The sequence below is a fragment of the Sander lucioperca genome, chromosome 14 (assembly GCF_008315115.2).
Source record: "Sander lucioperca isolate FBNREF2018 chromosome 14, SLUC_FBN_1.2, whole genome shotgun sequence".
NCBI classification, from domain to species: Eukaryota; Metazoa; Chordata; class Actinopteri; order Perciformes; family Percidae; genus Sander; species Sander lucioperca.
Window position 1 is genome coordinate 20,210,425 of NC_050186.1, and position 17,498 is coordinate 20,227,922.

Consider the following 17,498-nt stretch of genomic DNA (forward strand, 5'->3'; position numbering starts at 1 on the left):
TAACTGTAAAACAGACACAGCAACAGTTAAAGCAGAAGTGCAGTAAGCAAGAAGAGAAGACATCAGTCCACCTGATTATGTGATTGCTTTTTTGTTATCAGTTAATCTAGTGATTGGATCATTTACATGTCTAGAATTATGACAAATGAGACAGGTTACCAGAGTCAAACATGTTTTCAGAGGTTGCTAGTTAAGACCATTAAAAAAAATTAAGACATTTTAGCTGTATTTGCATTGTTGACAAATGTCAAACAATTTACTAATTACATGATAGTTTTTTTTTTATTAATCATCTTAACTTTTCAGAAACAGGCCTCAATGATGGTTTTACATTTTAAAAACTTTGTTAAAAGCAGTACAATCTTAGATTAAGCATACAAGTTAATTCTTGATAGGTTCTTCTGGGGCTTTCAACCACATCTCAGGGAAAGAGGAAGACCATGAGATGTGGTTGAAAGTTTGTCTGATTCCGTTTGAGATTAAAATCACTTGTTAGAATCAATATCTTGCAGTCTGGTTACATAATTAATGTCAGCTGTTGTTGACTCCCTGGGTTTGAGAAGACAGTAATCCTCCGCTCTAACACAAATCCCATCTCAATTACAGCAGCTCTACTCCGTCCTCGACTGCCCCCCCCGCCCCCAGCAGACTCTGCCAGGCTGACTTCACTTTCACTGGTTCAAGGTTGGGATTTGCATTTCTCTACAGACTTGAAATTGTTCCACAGAAGAAACCAGAGACACAGTAAAGAAACAAATTACATCTTGATGTCATTTATCATCAAAGGGGATTCTGACTTCAATACTGCCAGATAAAGTGGCATGGCCAATGGAGACTGTGCTGGCAAACTGGTTTTACTGCAGGATCACTGATGATTGAGGCCCAGCGGCATCAAAACTGAGAGCTGTCACGATCTTCATATCTCCTCAGATGTAAAAGCTTTCTGCATATGGTACCATAACAGCTATTGTTTTGTTTTTGTTTTTTTTGTTAGTGGATTCAGTATGATGTTTATGTCTATTGGACCTCTTACCAATTAGAATCAAGTATTCACTGTGGCCTCTGCTTAATTTTAAAATATTGTCATGGTTATTAGATTCCATTTTGGATAATTTCACAGTGCGTACTGCATAGTTGCACTTTAAGCATAAAGGTTTATACCGATGTGAATCAGCTCTGAACTAAATCATTCTTACATTTATTTGTGTATATCTTTCTGTGGTTCTCTAGCTTTCTCCTTTAGTTGAGGACCAAGAAATGAGTGTTTATCTGTTCCACAATTTCAAACAGAGCGTCCTTTCAGGAAAAAAATTGAGTATTGAAACAAAAAGTTGATAAATTAAAGCAACACTAGAGAACTTTTCCCGCTTCGGTCCCCCTACAGGTTGGAAGCGGAATTGTCCATTACATTACATTATGCAAGTTTGCCAGATTGGGTAGCTCGAGCTGTAGTTCCAATGAGACAACCTGTAGGGGGACCGAAGCGGGAAAAGTTCTCTAGTGTTGCTTTAAGGTGACTTATAGGAAATTAATAAAGTAATAATTGTTTATGTCAGTTAACAAGTAACAAACATTTTCTGGTCAAAAGTAAATTTTAAATTGTTATAATTTGACTGTTCATTGGTTGGTTGGTTGGTTGGTTGGTTGGTTGGTTGGTTGGTTGAAGAAAACCAGCACTTTGTAGACGTTATGTGTGGCTCTGGGAACTTTAATAGACATTTGTTACTAGTTTTTGACGGTGTATAGTGCAAATTATAAATATATCAATTTTAAAAAAGCAATGAAAAGATTAATTTATAGTTAGTTAAACTAACAAACTTTGACTGTGTTTTTTTTTTGGTTCAAGGAAACATTAGTGGAGATTTCCTCACTAGTTAGGCCTCATATAGTCATGTCCATTTACTCTACATATTTGTATACGCACGTACACACACACACACACACACACACACACACACACACACACACACACACACACAATGTACTCAGCACACAATATGTTTCAGCTGCACATGTGAACAAACAGAGACCAAACAGGTCCTCTTACAAACTCATGTGAAGTAGCAGACAGGTGAGAAGATTCTGCTGCAGCAGAGAGTCCTGGGTAATCTACAGTACACTGAGTTGTCCTGTTGGCACGGCACTGTGGGATCGAGTGTAGGTGCAAACATATGTGGAGATAATACAAGACAATGTCCACTGTCAATGGAGGCCCTCACACTGAGAGGCCCTAAAACAATACATAAGTGACCTAAAGTGCATCTACAAAGTATATTCCTCCTGTCCGGTGTTTAACACAGCAGACGTGCAGGTTAAGAGGTGCAGATTAAGTTTAGTAATTTCCATGTTAATCTTTAAAGAATTGCTTGCTTATCTGTAGATTAACAAAACTCTGACAGATGATAATCTTGACTGGCAGCAGAAGACACAGAGACACCCTCAGGGAACAAGCTTTTCTCTCTAAAATAACACTCTGTTCATGTGTCGGTTCATGCATGCAGACTAAATCATACTCCATGACTGAAACTTTCCTCTGGGCCCACCATACACACAGCCTGCCTTCCAGCAGCAGGGCAGAGAGACTGAAGAAGTGATGGATGAAAGAAAAACTGCTGCTTCAAAATCCCACGTCCACATTTTCCACAAATGTGTCCAACAGCTACACTCTGATTTATTTGTCGGATTGGTTTCCAACTGCCATAAACTTTGGATGAATCATTAGTCATTAAATTGCTGTTTCTTGTAATGCGTGTTGATACTAATCACATTATGTCAGCAGATGATTAACAGCTCACAGAAAGCCCACAGCAGGTGAGGAGGCCTTTTAATTAAAATTAGGAGTCATTTTACATTAAATGTGAAAATTACAGTGTACAGTGTAAATTAACTAATGACTATTGGACGTACAGTAAAGAAAACCTTGTACTATGATTTTGTTACAGCACACAATGGTACGACTGAATCCCCAAACTTCCTCCAGCCTCAATGTGGATGTTTCAAACTAAAATGTGAACTTTTTCATTGTGAAAAGGTTAATGGCTCAAGTGTTTTGATTATGCATCCATGCATATGGGCGATCTTCTATGTGCACAACCTACGTGCATCATTTGGACTATTGCTATTTTTGAATTTGAGATCAAGTTGCATGAAACTGATCTGAGGCAAGTACGGGAAGTGAAGTGTGGAGGGGGCTTCTCTGTGGACGCTCCGGCTTAACAGTGGTTCACAAGACAAACTTATTGCAACCCTTTAAGAAGTCAGACACACACACACACACACACACACACACACACACACACACACACACACACACACACACACACACACACACACACACACACACACACACACACACACGCACGCACGCACGCACGCACGCACGCACGCACGCACGCACAGCAGAGTCCAAGTGAAAAAACAGGATCTGTTGTAGCTGCATGTTTCCCAGTGTGCTGCCTTATTTAAGAGTGTTTGAGAAGGAGGAGTGGGCACTGAATACATTTAAAATACACCTTGCACGCTGGATTTAACCACAAACCTTCACTTTACAGAGCACACACAAGGATGAGATCAGCAAAAAAAAAAAAGACTACTGTCCTTGTCTTGAAACCTGTCACAGTTTACCTGAAAGCTTGAATGAGCAAAAAGGGAAAAATGAAAGTTCAAATTATTTTATATTTAAATCTAGAGATTCTTCAGTTTACTGTAAAATAGTATTTCACAGCTAGTTTTAGGTTAGATTAAGTTTACAATGGTGAACTTTATCTGTCTAATATTATATAATAATAATATTAAAAAACTGGATAAAACTAAACGGCTGAACGATAAAGGTTGAGGAAAAAAATAGGCTAGACAGTGGAGTTGCATATTAAGTGGTTTGGGGTCCTTCTGTAAGTAATTTTGGAGTACAATTTGGTTCTGGAGAATGCAGCAATACCACAGGCCAAGCAATCGGCCCGTTCCAAACAGGCACATTTTGAACGGGCACTGTACTGGTTCATCTTAAAAACCAAGACGTTCAAGGGAAAAGTCTGTTACTTTAAAATACAATTTTTAGATAATTGGCAGCAAAAACCACAACTAACCTCAAAAGAATGCATACTTGAGGCTAAGATCAGTAAGAAGTCCAGGAAATTCCTCTGAGGGTCACCTGAGTCTGAGGCAAGGTCATTACAGTTGTTAGTAAGTGAAGGTAGTTATACTGCATTTGAGGGAGTCATTACTGAGGTCCCTCCACCCTGCAATGTTCCAGCCTCAGTAACTAAGATTTTCCAAGCACTTTTATGGGGAGGATGACCACTGCAGCCAAACATCTATAATGGCATCTTATCTCTTTGTTCCAACAGATATACAACAAAGGTAAAATGTGACTTGTATTTCAAAGATACTGATTGCACAAAAATTGGTTTTGATGCTGCAATACTAATAACTTTTTTAGACCTAAAGACTACTTTTCATTACATAAGTTACTGCAACCTTGCTAAGCAACATCTCATTGAGCTAAATGTCAGAAGTCTTTTTAGTTTGTCTTTCAACCAGAATAACTTGAAGACTGACAGAGTAAACTCCTGGGATATATTTGCGGTGAGTATTTAAAGCAGAGCTGCGTGTTTTACACTAATAGATCTGTTCATAACGCAGAGCTCTACTCAACCACACTTTATCATTCACAAGGGAATTTCACCTGTTGCAATAACTTATGCAAATGGGCCTCACAAGACAGCTTGTACAAGAATAACAACTTGATTAATGTGAGCTTAAGCTATTAAATTTAGGAGAAAAAAAAAACGTTCACATCAACCTCCCAGTGGTACATACAAGTTGTACATGAGGGATATTTAGCATTTTGAATTGGCATCAACACCAGTGGTAAAAATAGAAGAGAATCAATCACTGTCCGCAGAGCAAGGTAACAAGAATTTAAATGATCCAGTAATACTAATAAATGCTTACAATAAATGAGGAATATCAGCTGCAGGTTATGAATGGCTAGTTTTAAATTCATGATTGAAACATTTGGAAGTGTGTCTTTCAACTAAAGAGAAAATGTTCAAGTTGTCATCCTGTTCCTCTGCTTATTCCAATATGACATGAACACAGCATTAAGTGGGCCAAACTTGAGTTATTCAGTTCACACACAGACATTTACACACACACACACACACATACACACACACACACACACAATCAATAGTTTTGGAGAAACGGCTGACATCTCATGACAAACCCCAAAACAATAAGCCCACTTATAGCTCAAAATCCAGATCAGAGTCATGCCACAAGAAACAGTTGATGAAACAACTTCCACTCTCTTTATATTCCACCTTCCTTTTCACCCACATATACTTTCCATTTACTCTGGATGTACAAGTATCTAAAACGAATAGCATCAAGTCAAAATCCAACAATAAGAGTCACAGGAAGTGAGATCTTGGCAGAGGGACTGGAGGTTATGACAGGGGCGTGGAGCACCAGACTGGTGCCAGAGCTACACAGCAGGAAGGCTGCCCACATTGACATGCACAGTAGGCAACCGCATGGGAAGAAAATGACTAGACTGTTGTGACTGGACGGAACAATATTGTTCCCAACATAGACACCAAGACTAGGTTCATTTGTCCTTATTGGTGTACGTGGGGTGGAAATGGTGCCCACAGTTATAATTTCTGCTTTGATTTCTAATCTATTTTTAACCAGAGATTTTGCTGAACACCCATGCTGCCTCTCAGCATCAATGCCTTGCTTTGATACAGTTACACACAGATACACTATAGGGCCTGCACAGTACAAACTACTGGTGGCTCCACAAGAAGAGAGATGCTTCTTCACCTATGTCCTACTGTATATGGATGGCAAGTGGAGTAAGAGAGCACAGCTGTTCCTGTCAGCCTATGTCCTAGCACAAACTGCCTCCAGATGTTGCTGTAATTTACCTGCCTTAACTTGCACATTCAGCCTGGGAGTGACCCATACAGCAAGAGGCAGCTAGTCAAAACCTCATATGATACCTGATCATGTTCTCCTAGTCCTCCAATACAAATTTAATTAAATAATGTGTACTAAAATAGGTAGTGTTGGTGCAAAAAGCAACTTAGTCAGGATTTGAAAGCAATAATCTCTAGACGTGCAAACTGGGGGTGGGAATCACCAGAGGCCCCACGATACCATATTATCACAATACTTATGTCACGATACGATATTATTGCGATTTTAAACATATTGCGATATTCTGCGATATATTGCAGTTCATTACCCTTTTCCAACTTTAAATTATGTCCTCAAACATCAGTTTTACCTAAAAAGATACATTTCTGTTTGTTCATCTCACCTCAATTTTATTGCTGCAAAATGTTCACGTCAAAAGTTCATGTGCCATTTATATAATAAAAGATCAATACTTTGCGTCCGTGTATCGATACAGTATTGCTACGGAAAATATCGTGATACTATGCTGTATTGATTTTTTTTCCCCACCCCTAGTGCAAACACAATTAATTTCAAATTAAACAAAGGTGAGCTACAGACTAGCACCAACATGCATATACCATAATTGTACATCATATAATTTACATTTAATGACAACTTTTGATCAAGAAAAAAAGCAACATTTTAACAGTTTAACTATTCAAGCTTTCTTTTGTCAAATTTTACATGACTATTTTGTACATAGGTAAACAGTCGAACCGTGTATAAAACCAGTTTCAACCTGCTGCTTCTCGCAGCACAGAGGTCATGATTCCCTCCTAGGTTTTGCATTGGTCAAATTCAGACTCATGAATCAAGTAAGCAAATGAGCTGCAGGAACATCTTGAGGTTGATCCGGCTTCCTGTGCTCACTTTCTGAAATGAAAAACACTATCAAGTATTGGCAGTGTTTACATAATCATGTGAATGTCTAATATGCCGTCCTATTGGCCTATCACTCATGTTGCACTGTTGGACCTGTGCCATTCAACCAGAGGGCCAAATGTCTCGCCTCTCTGTGCCCACACTGCCCAATGATTCCCCTGTATGCAAAGGAGGCTGCCATGTCAGAGAAGATAACAGACTAGGACTCCTTTGTGTTTTATTCATATTTAATTGCTCAACCTGAAGGCCACAGCTCAGCCTCCTGCATCTCAGAGAGAGAGCTTTCCTTAAAGCTCTCAAAAATCACCACAGAGGAAGCCATAGTTTTAAATCTTCAATGAATGAAGTGTCACTGCAATGAATAACTTCCACCAGTCTCTAGGAGGGATAGACCGATTATCGGCCCTGGCCGATTATCACCTCGTTTTTTGGCAGTTTGTAGATTACCTGTGTCAGCGTTTTATTTGCCTGATAACTGATAAAGTTAATAAATTAAAAACTGTGCTACTTTGGCTCTGCTACAGCTCTGTGTCTGTCCCTCTGCTTCGGTTTCACTCACCACTGAGTCTGACTTAATGTCCCGCCCACAACACTATCTGACTTTCTTTTACTATGTATTATGTTGAAAGTTTCTAATTTATTAAATAATTGCTTAAAGCTTTTAAACAAAGGTTTGTGTTGGAGTTTGTAACATTCCAAAATCTTAATTTGGACTTTGATTTTCATTTTCACTGTAAATGCATATCGGTTCCAAATATCCCTTATCAGTTTCATTAACTACTAATAATCGGTATCGGCCTTGAAAAATGGTTCGATCCCTAGTCGCCAGCTATATTAACAACTAAGATTTGAGGCTGAACATTATGATGTTTCTCCAGCAACTCTGTGCAAAGGTGTCAGACCACATTTCAATGTTATTTCTACAGTAGAATATACTTTGTGTTTCTACATCCCACAGAGAGGCCTCTTGAACCAAAGTACATCTGTGCAAATCAATATGAAACCAATTAATGCTGGTGTACTATACTCACTAGAGCATGCACTCATTCACACCAAACCTCCCATTCATACATGCTGTCAACATCATTTGATTTATGTACAGTGAAAGCCATTAAAGAAGAGAAGAGGGGGGTGTTGTTACCTTTATACTTTTCTCTGACGTTCTCATAGGCTTGCACATAGTCCTGCTCCTCTGACAGCCGCTGACCTGGGTCAAACATGGGCATGGACATGGCCTGGCTGATACTGAGTCGGAGTTAGGGCACCTTCCTCTCTCTTCAAACTTTCTTTTAAACTACCCACTGGCACTGTTCAACACTCTTTGACTTTCTGTTCTCTCAGTTCTGATAAAAGCCCTCCTGGCTGTCTGTCCACCTATCTGTCTGTCCCCACCTTCTTTCTCACCCACACTTAGTCACAGTATTCCCTCTAAAGCTGTAGGTTTCATTCCAGACCACCACCACTCCCCTCCTCAGCTTGAGAAATACCCACACACACACACACACACATATCAGACCCTCCTCTTAAAGGCACAGAGGCAAACACACACCACAAAGATAGATACCAGTTGAGGCAGACCAGCAGATCCCACAAACAGACACACACACACACCACACAGGCCAACTCCACCCCAGATAGAGAGACACACATGGCTACCTCGATGAAAAAACAAATGACGGAGCTGCGTGGGGTTATTTGAGTTCCTGCTGCTGGAGAAACTAGGGCAAGGCACGTCAAGTGGATCCTGTGCTATTCACAGCTTTAAAAAAAAAAAAAACTCCCAGAACACTTACATGGTTCTCTTCAAAGTCACGTCATATTCCCAAAACTGAATGACGACAGATTTTAAAGTTTTAATAGAGGACCACACCTCTTCAGTACAGGACTAAACACTGGATCGGTGCTGGATCACACAGCTGAAGGATAAACAACTCTGAATATGTGTGGAAATTACAACCACAGCAAAGCAGGCTAAAACTAAAACTTTAAGACAGAACTTCTAATTCCGTCTAAGTATTTCGGTTTCCCCAAAAACCAACACTTGTGCCAAAGTAAACTGAAATGTCACATGACATGATGACTTCATAATACTTGCTTCTTATATGCAGTACTCCACATAAGCCAAAACATAACTGTAATGGAGAATCGATAACTAGGACTGTAACTGTAGCTAGTTGGGAATAGGTGACCACTGTGGTGCATCGGTAAGAATGCAGTCAAATGCTCTGATGCTCTTCAATAGATTTATTAGCAGAGATGTTCCGATACTGTATCAGTATCGGCTCTGATACCGCCTAAAACGCTGGTATCGGTATCGGGAAGTACTGGAGTTTATGCACCGATCCGATACCACGTAATAAAGCCCTAAAGAAAATCTACATTAAAGTAGTTTATTTATGTTAATTTTCCGTTATAACTGACTGTCAAACTGCAGAATAAAAGAAAGTTCTGGGGCCAAAGAGTTTCACCTGAGCCAGACCAACAACAAAGATAGAAATAATATCACATCCATACAGGGATAGTAGTTTACAGTTGTTAAAACATAATAAAATATATGACACACTGGTATCGGATCAAGACTCTGTATCGGCCGATACGCAAGTTCAAGGTATCGGGAAGCAAAAAATGGTATCGGGCCATCTCTATTTATTAGCAGATGATTGTCTGTCTTCATGAGTGTATGTGTGGTTCTACAATAAACAATAAAAAAGGGAAATATCAGCATACAAGTAAAAACAACAGTGCTGACAGGATGCAATTAGTAAGACTAATAAATGGTAATTAGTATAACTTTTACTTCAGGTAGCTATAGCTGCTTATATCAAATAACCAAAGAATATACCAGATAACACACATCAGCAGCCTTCTTACTGCTGGGTCTCAGTAACAGCAACCCAAACATAGTTCTCTACTACACAATATGGTAAACACTCCGATAATAATAGTGCAGTGTCATGTGAGTGCACACATAAGCACAATAGTAATGTAACACTAATAATACTAGGCATTAGCATGCTGCTAGCAAAATGTATGCTAACATACTGCATTTCAACTGAGTATCCCAGAACAGATAACATTCATATAAACCTAACGGACCGAAAATACACATATGTAAAACATTTATACCAGTGTACTCACATGTCTCTGAACGCACACATGCACAGATGGCGACACAGACGACAACGATACACCCCAGAAATATCTACCTGTGCTTCTCCCGGCCACTCTCACTACTAACTCAAAAACGAAACTTATCAGCCAGCGCAAACAGGTGTCCTCTCTGTAACCCCAAAACAAAGGTGATTGGCTGATCCCCGTTACCCCGAACATAAAATAGCAAGCCCTTCTTTACAATAATGAACTTATGTGAACCATGCTGCTCTGGGCAGCATGTGGCCCAGTGGTTAGCACTGAGGCCTCACAGTAAGAAGGTTCTGGGTTTGAAACCAGGTCGTTCCGGGCCTTTCTGTGTGGAGTTTGTATGTTCTTCCCGTGGGTTTCCTCCGGGTGCTCCAGTTTCCCCCACCATCAAAAAACATGTACTAGGTTCTCCAGTCAGTGCCCTTGATCAAGGCACTGGCTCAGATCTGGAGTTGGTCCCCGGGCGCTGTAAATGGCTGCCCACTGCTCCCTTGAGGGATGGGTTAAATGCAGAGAATGAATTTTGCTATGTGTATGTGACAATAAAAAGTACCTTTAAATCTGACAATATCCATCAACTTTGATAGCCCTGCCCTGATTTAGTTGTGGGAACACAAAATGAATCTGGTTCTTGCAATATACAGTGTAAGATACAGCATGAAGTCCAATTCTTAGGCCCTGTACTTCAAGCAGTGTGAATGTTAAGAAAACAGTACACAGATCTACTATTAGATTCAGAGAGATCACAGACCCTCTCAGATAAAGCGGTGACAATAGTATATCAGGATGCCAAGAAAAACTACAGCTACACTTGGCTCTTCCTACAAGGAAGTGGCCAGACAGGAACATTTTAGAGGAAAAGTTCATGGGAAATTTATTGTGAATCACTTAAAGAATCTGTCTTTGGATTCTTTGTAGGATTTTGCAATTAAGTTATTAAATTATCAACAATAACATATTATCACATTATCATGGATGGTAAGGCATATTTGTTGATGGTTAAGCCACATAAGATGTTTAAGTTTCTTAATGAATTAATTTTGTTATTGCTGCTTTGAGATTAATATCTATGTCGGACAGGCCATTTTCACAGCAGACATTCTGCACTATATTTACTAGTAGTGTCTTTAGCATCTACACTACTTGCTTAACACCACACAATGCAATGATTGACCTTTGATATGAAATTACAACTACAGTGATGATGGAAAATATTGATGACGTGGAAGTACCCAAAATTACAGCTTACTGCTCATTATGGAGTAATCTATTGAGTGTGTATTGTGAGTGAATGAACAATGGAGTGGTATCAGACTTGCCATAATAGGGAAAGCACAGATGGAACAAATAACATTGATGACTGTGACAGTGAGCCAGCATGCACAATACCAGGACCCTGAGACTGAAGCAGCTGAATTCAGCCTTTATTCAGCCATCATGGCATGTAACTATTTGTGCCATTAAAAAGTCTTATTATGCAGCGAGTACTTACCTAACAGTTGGTGCATGAATTTTGTACACACAATTACTCATGCAATAAAAAATGCCAACAGAAATAAACTGGCTTATTTGTTGTTGATAGGTGCAAAGTGTTACAGCATCATGCCAATGTCATCTCATAATGTGTGTTTTTAGGTGTGTTATTATGTGTGTGCACCTGTTTGAGCGACAGAGCTTCCCTTAAAAATCTCTACTCGCTCAACAAATTATTAGGGCCGCAACTAACGATTATTTTCAGTCGATTAATCTCTCGATTATTTTCTCGATTAATCAATTAGTTGTTTGGTCTAACAAAAGACGCCCTCAAATTTCTTGTTCTGTCCACAACTGAAATATATTCAGTTTACTGCCATACTGTTATCAAACTAGAAAATATTCACATTTAAGAAGCTGGAATGACAGAATTTTAACTTTTTCTCATAAAAAATTACTCAAACCGATTAATCAATTATTAAAATAGTTGGTGATTAATTTAATATTTGACAACTAATTGATTAATTGATTAATCTTTACAGCTCTACAAATTATAACAATGTTTGATAATATATATGCACCATTAAAGTCAAACCAGTCAGAATGGTAACTCTCCCAACAGAATAGTGCAGATATCCTCACAAGCTGAGCACATATGTGTGTGTTATCACTTTCTCATACAGCTGGGAGTTTTTGTTTACTCCGCTATCAGAAAGAATTAGAATTACATCAGCATGAAACTGCAAATTGCAAAATGTACATTAATAAATCCTTCATTTCAGGAATGTGAAAAGTATTTCAACACCCTAAATCACTTGAATAATCAAGCACAGCGTTGCAACTTTGAGCCAGCCAACTAAGTGCAGCGTTTTTCAACCAGTGAATTATGACCTAAACGTGACAAGGACTCTCAGCACCTACAGCATGTTCAGTGGAGGTTTTTAAAACTAATTATCACTGTTTATAGGATAAACATTATTATTTTTTTCCTGATAAACAGATCTTTTAGAGTTTTACAGACAAAAACCTAAATAGCAGGAATACAGTGGGAATACAAGATTATGGCTAAAATTATGACAATGTTGATATTGTTGATTATGATCATTATTTATAAGGATTATTCACCAATATTTTGGAAGTTGAACAAACACCTGTTATTGGACTTTTCAAACTGACTTTTATAGACACATATAAAACAGAAGAGCTTGATTTGATTTGACGGAGCAAGCAATCTGATTACAAAGCCTTATAAGTTACAATTATGAATATCATACAGTTCCATGTGCCGCCTAAAGAGTGTAACTCAAATATCACATTTCAAATTGGACTAAAGATAGATAGGAGTAACAACAGTGGCTTGTTTTTTAGTAAAAGGCAGAAAACCTTGCAGTTTAAGTGACAGCAACCATGAAAAAGTCAGAGAAAAGAGAGCCACCAGAGAAAGTCAAACTGCATCAACAGAAAATCAAGAAAAATATTGTCACTGACAAAACTGTTTGACTGAAGTCAACTCTGGGAAGTGCAGTGCCACCACATAGACAACAGCTCAGTTCTAAAGATCTCACCAAAGTAAAACAATGAAGGTCTTAGAGATTACCAATTTAAAACTGAGGGCTTCCAATGATTTATTCCATGATTTCTTTCTGCAGCATACAGAACAAGTTGGCTCTAAAACTGCTTTTTGATGGGCAAAATGTACGAATCTCTGTCTGCCACAGTATGGGTGTGAAAAAAACATCCTACTGTTTTCTCATCACAGGCCAGTGGATAGTGAAAGTCTCACTTTCGTCTCTCTTGGTGTCTGACTTTGGCTCGAGTGACTGACCCCAGTGCCAACCAGCCCTCCCACACATCACCAAACTAAAGACTCTCTGCCCCGGCTGTGCAACTAATTTATGTTCTCTGCTAGAAGAAAAGAAAACAACAACACATCTAAGGAAGGATACGACCGCCCCCACACTATTCATTGACTGTTTTTTTGTGTATTCACTGATTTGGATTTGTAAGACCTTGCCTGGTTACCAGCTTTCAAGTTGGCAGCCTGAAAACAAATCACAGGTTGAAATATAGTCAGTGTATCGATAATTTGTTCCTGAGTTATTTATTACAGTAATCACATTAGCATTACTGTTCCAACAATGTCAGTAATTAATGTTCCTGTGATGACAGACATCTTTAACCTCTTCAGTGATATAATCTATTAGAGCATTTATTTTGGCTTATGCATGCAGATGTTTTGTTTTATATTTGTAATCTCTAAAAAGAAATAATAATAAAAGAGATTAGAATAGGCAAAAGAATAAATAAATAAATGTAAAATGTAAAACTTACAGTGCATGCAGTGCAATAATAAATGCAGAGCAGATGTATACAAGATGTGCAATGTATCAAAGGAAGGTAAAACGAGAGTTTCTCATTTAAATTAAATGTAGTTCTATAAGACTACATATAGAAAATGTATACAAATTCCCACAATGTGAAATCAAATGAATGGTTCATAAACGAAGATATATGCTGTGTGCAGCAACCCTGGGCAGTGAGTAAAGAGCATGCAGACACTCTCCACTGAACTTTAGATACTGCCCTCTAGTGTCTAGCATGTATACCGCACAAACCCCTCTGTCCTGGTTCATGAGCATGAGTCTGATCACAGTACTCTAAAGCACGTAACTGTAAAATTCCACCACACTTTAAAATAGGTATGCATTATCTGTTAACACTGGAAGTACAAATGCAGTCTTCATTATTTGGAAACAGCTTAGGGGAAGTGACAGGACAAGCCTCAGGAAAAGAAACCGTGAGTCAGTGGAAAAAAACACAATTGTATGAAAGACAGACGAAACTAAACTTTGCACTTCCAGCTGCACAAGAGTCCCAAAGATATTTTTACACACTGTTGACGCTAGCAGCCATGGTGAAGACTGTAAAATGTAAAAATCAATAATAGATCCCCAATGCAATATTCTGACAAACACTGCTCAAAGTCCCACATTGAAAGCAGTTATGAATAATTTATCTCAATCTGTTACGAGCAGAGCTATGACGTTTTCTCGACTCAGTGTTCCTTGAAAACAGAACAAAGAAGTAAGAAACTAACCCCTAAACAATTCAAGGACCAACTGACAGACCCCCATCGTCATCCTTAGAGTCGTGATGCTAGCATGGCTAATAACAGCTACTGGGAAAGAGTTACCCAGTAAGGTATACACAAATATGAATTAAATACTACTTATTTATACTTTTGGCTGATAATCATGTTGCATTTGTTCAACATATTTACAATTGGTGTGTTTTTCCAGCTGATTTCAGTTATTCTGGGCCAGTCATTTTATTATTTTAGGCCTATCTGCCCCTGGTGATGGTTATGAGCCATGGCTATAACAACACAGGACATGCTAAACCAGGACCATTCACTCCTCTCCTCTTAACAATTCTGCTGACCTGTGTATTCTATAACAGTTTTTTCATTTCTTTCACCAGCACTTTGTGTTTGTTTTTTTATCACTATCACTCTGTACGGATGTCAGCACAGCAACTGTCAAGAGTCACAGTTATCTGATCAATAAAGTAGCATGTTAGAAAGCCACAAAGACCTTAATACAGTCATACTGACATCATATTTAGTATCAGCCAACATTGCCTGCCTCTCAAACAGTCTTCAGCTTGATAACAAATAGTCCTGTCTCCATTTGTTGTCAGATAAAGCTGCAGCTCAGGCCTTGTATACATGTGTCTCACAGGGCTAATGAATTGGGCCAGGGCCATTATGGCAGCAATCCAATGAGACAACATTGGTACAGTCGCCGTTATCTAATATATTTCATTGGACCCTGGCATCCTGCTCACGTATAGGCATTACAGTAAGTCAGTAAAGGACATGAAAGTGAAAAAGTAAAACTTCAGACATAAATCAACCAGATGCCCCACTATCTCCCGAAACTCTAGCTCGTCAACCACCTCTGCTGGAGAACTTGGAGTCATACAATCCTGCTGTTGCTATTGTGTGTGCAGAAACAATAACAACCAGTCACACAACACTACTGCAGTACCCCACCCACACCACCAAATCAATATCAGAGACGACCAGGGAGGGGGAGAACGAGTTGGTGTGCCGTTTATGGTCTGAAGAGACAGTATGGACTCAACACCCACCACAGGAAGTGCTGAGACAGCAAGTCACATGTTCTGAGCTCTGTCTCAGTGTTCAGACACTTAATAGAGGTGAAGGAGCTGCAGAACCTCCCTGCAGTCTGAAACCCCCCATGGGAAATAAATGAGCCTAATTAGAGATGGTAATGATGTTGTTACGCAATATATCTCTTTCAACTGCCAACTGCAATGAGTCTCTGAGGTAGTGTTAAGTATGTATTTAAATTTGAATTGAGTAGATCTTGACTTTTCAGGTAATACCGTGTCTAGTGAATTCCAATGGATACATCTAAACCCAACAATTGACCTGATAAGCAGCTGCAGCATACACATAGGCAGCAGATAGTTATATGTATATCTGTAGCAAAATTCCCTAAAATTCATGGTTTTTGAAGCAGACAATATCTTCTTAAGAAATGTTGTTGTGCCGTAAATTGATATAAGTTTAAGTTTAAGGTTGCCAGTGAGAGTGGCTGAGTGTGGTTCGGGTGTTAACTGCAGAACATGAAAGTTTAGATGTACTGTTATTAAGAATAGTAAACAAGCTGTCACATAAACCCATTACTTTGAGTAAATATTTCTCAAATGCTTGGCTGAATATAAAGTATGCAGAGAAAATGTGAATGAGACTACGTCTTTTGTTTGTGACAAAAGCCATGAAGCCAACATTACAGGGGATTAATTATATGAATGGGCTGTGCAAAAGACAACAGTAATGTGTACATCATCCCTAACCCAAACACCCAAAACAACAGCTAGCAGCATTACAGCGTATTATTTTACTGGTTTAACCAAGAACACAAAAAACAGAATGAATGACAGCATATATGCAACCAATCCTCAGATCGGTGAAGTAAAGCAGTGAGTCAATAGCTGACAGTACTGACAGAAAACTTCAGCTTCCAACTTGAAGTGCACATTTTAGAAAACAGCTGATATGACGAGCAGAAGACAATTGCAGTCACAACATGCCAGCAGCCACAGTGAGGACCACAGATCAAACAATTATCGCAAAGTTGCCCCAAAGTGATATGATTGACTGCTGAGAGGTAAGCTTCCACATAAAATACTACATGAGCGTCAGCATTAACAGACGGTGATAGCAGCAGTGTTACAGCAGAATTTGCGTATAAGCATAAAGACAAAGAGTGGGCAGAACTCAAAAAGACTGTCTGTCAACACATAAATCCCCCTCAGACAATTCTACCTCCATTTTCTTTGTGAATGTGAACATTGTACCTGCGATGCGGATGACAGCCCTCTCTGCTGGGTCCAGCACATCTCCTGAAGCTGACTTTGAGCGCTTCATGCGATGGTGTTTGGGCAGGTTCCAGGGCAGCGTGTCTCCAGGGGATGGAGAGCAACTTATTGAACTCAGATCACTGGAGCCCTCCTCTGACGCAGCCCTGACCAGAGGCCTCCTCTTGGGCTTGTCCTTCACCTCCTCCATGGTCTGGATGGACATAGTGAGAAGAAAAGAATAGGCATGGAGTGTCAAAACTTCTCAAAATAGAACAGAGAGAAAGTCTCTGTACGTAAGTTCTGTAATCTACTCAGTCACGTTACTCACACTATCTCCCCTCAAGTTTTTGTAAGCAGTCAGTTTTAGGACCATAGCCGTGATATAATAACCAGAGTCCTTTAACCAATGTTATTAAATTATTATATCATGGCTATGAACCAATCAGATTGCTTGGTTTGGGCTATCCGTTAGATATTGTTAGTTAGCTAACGTTAACTTTACCCATATAGCTATATAACTATGAAATGTACCGGTAGCTAGCGATAACTGTCTTTGAGGACTTAGCTAGCTAACTTACCATCTTCTAGCATGACTTTCTGTGACACATTTCTAGGCCGCCTGACAGACAATTTTATAAAGTCCA

At 39.1% G+C, this 17,498-nt stretch overlaps 1 protein-coding gene across 11 annotated transcripts in view; it reads right to left on the reverse strand.

Moving 5' to 3' along the window:
* pleca (plectin a) overlaps positions 1 to 17,498 on the reverse strand; it is a 111,370-nt gene that overhangs the window by 84,909 nt on the left and 8,963 nt on the right. For 7 of the 11 annotated variants that reach the window (XM_035991335.1, XM_035991333.1, XM_035991339.1 and 4 more), the window contains one exon: positions 16,852 to 17,065. In XM_035991335.1, the coding sequence (XP_035847228.1) occupies positions 16,852 to 17,065 (214 nt within the window). Of the gene's footprint in view, positions 1 to 7,990; positions 8,309 to 16,851; positions 17,066 to 17,498 lie in introns of those variants that run through there. The other 4 variants (XM_035991344.1, XM_031295707.2, XM_035991342.1 and 1 more) reach the window with 1 other exon arrangement.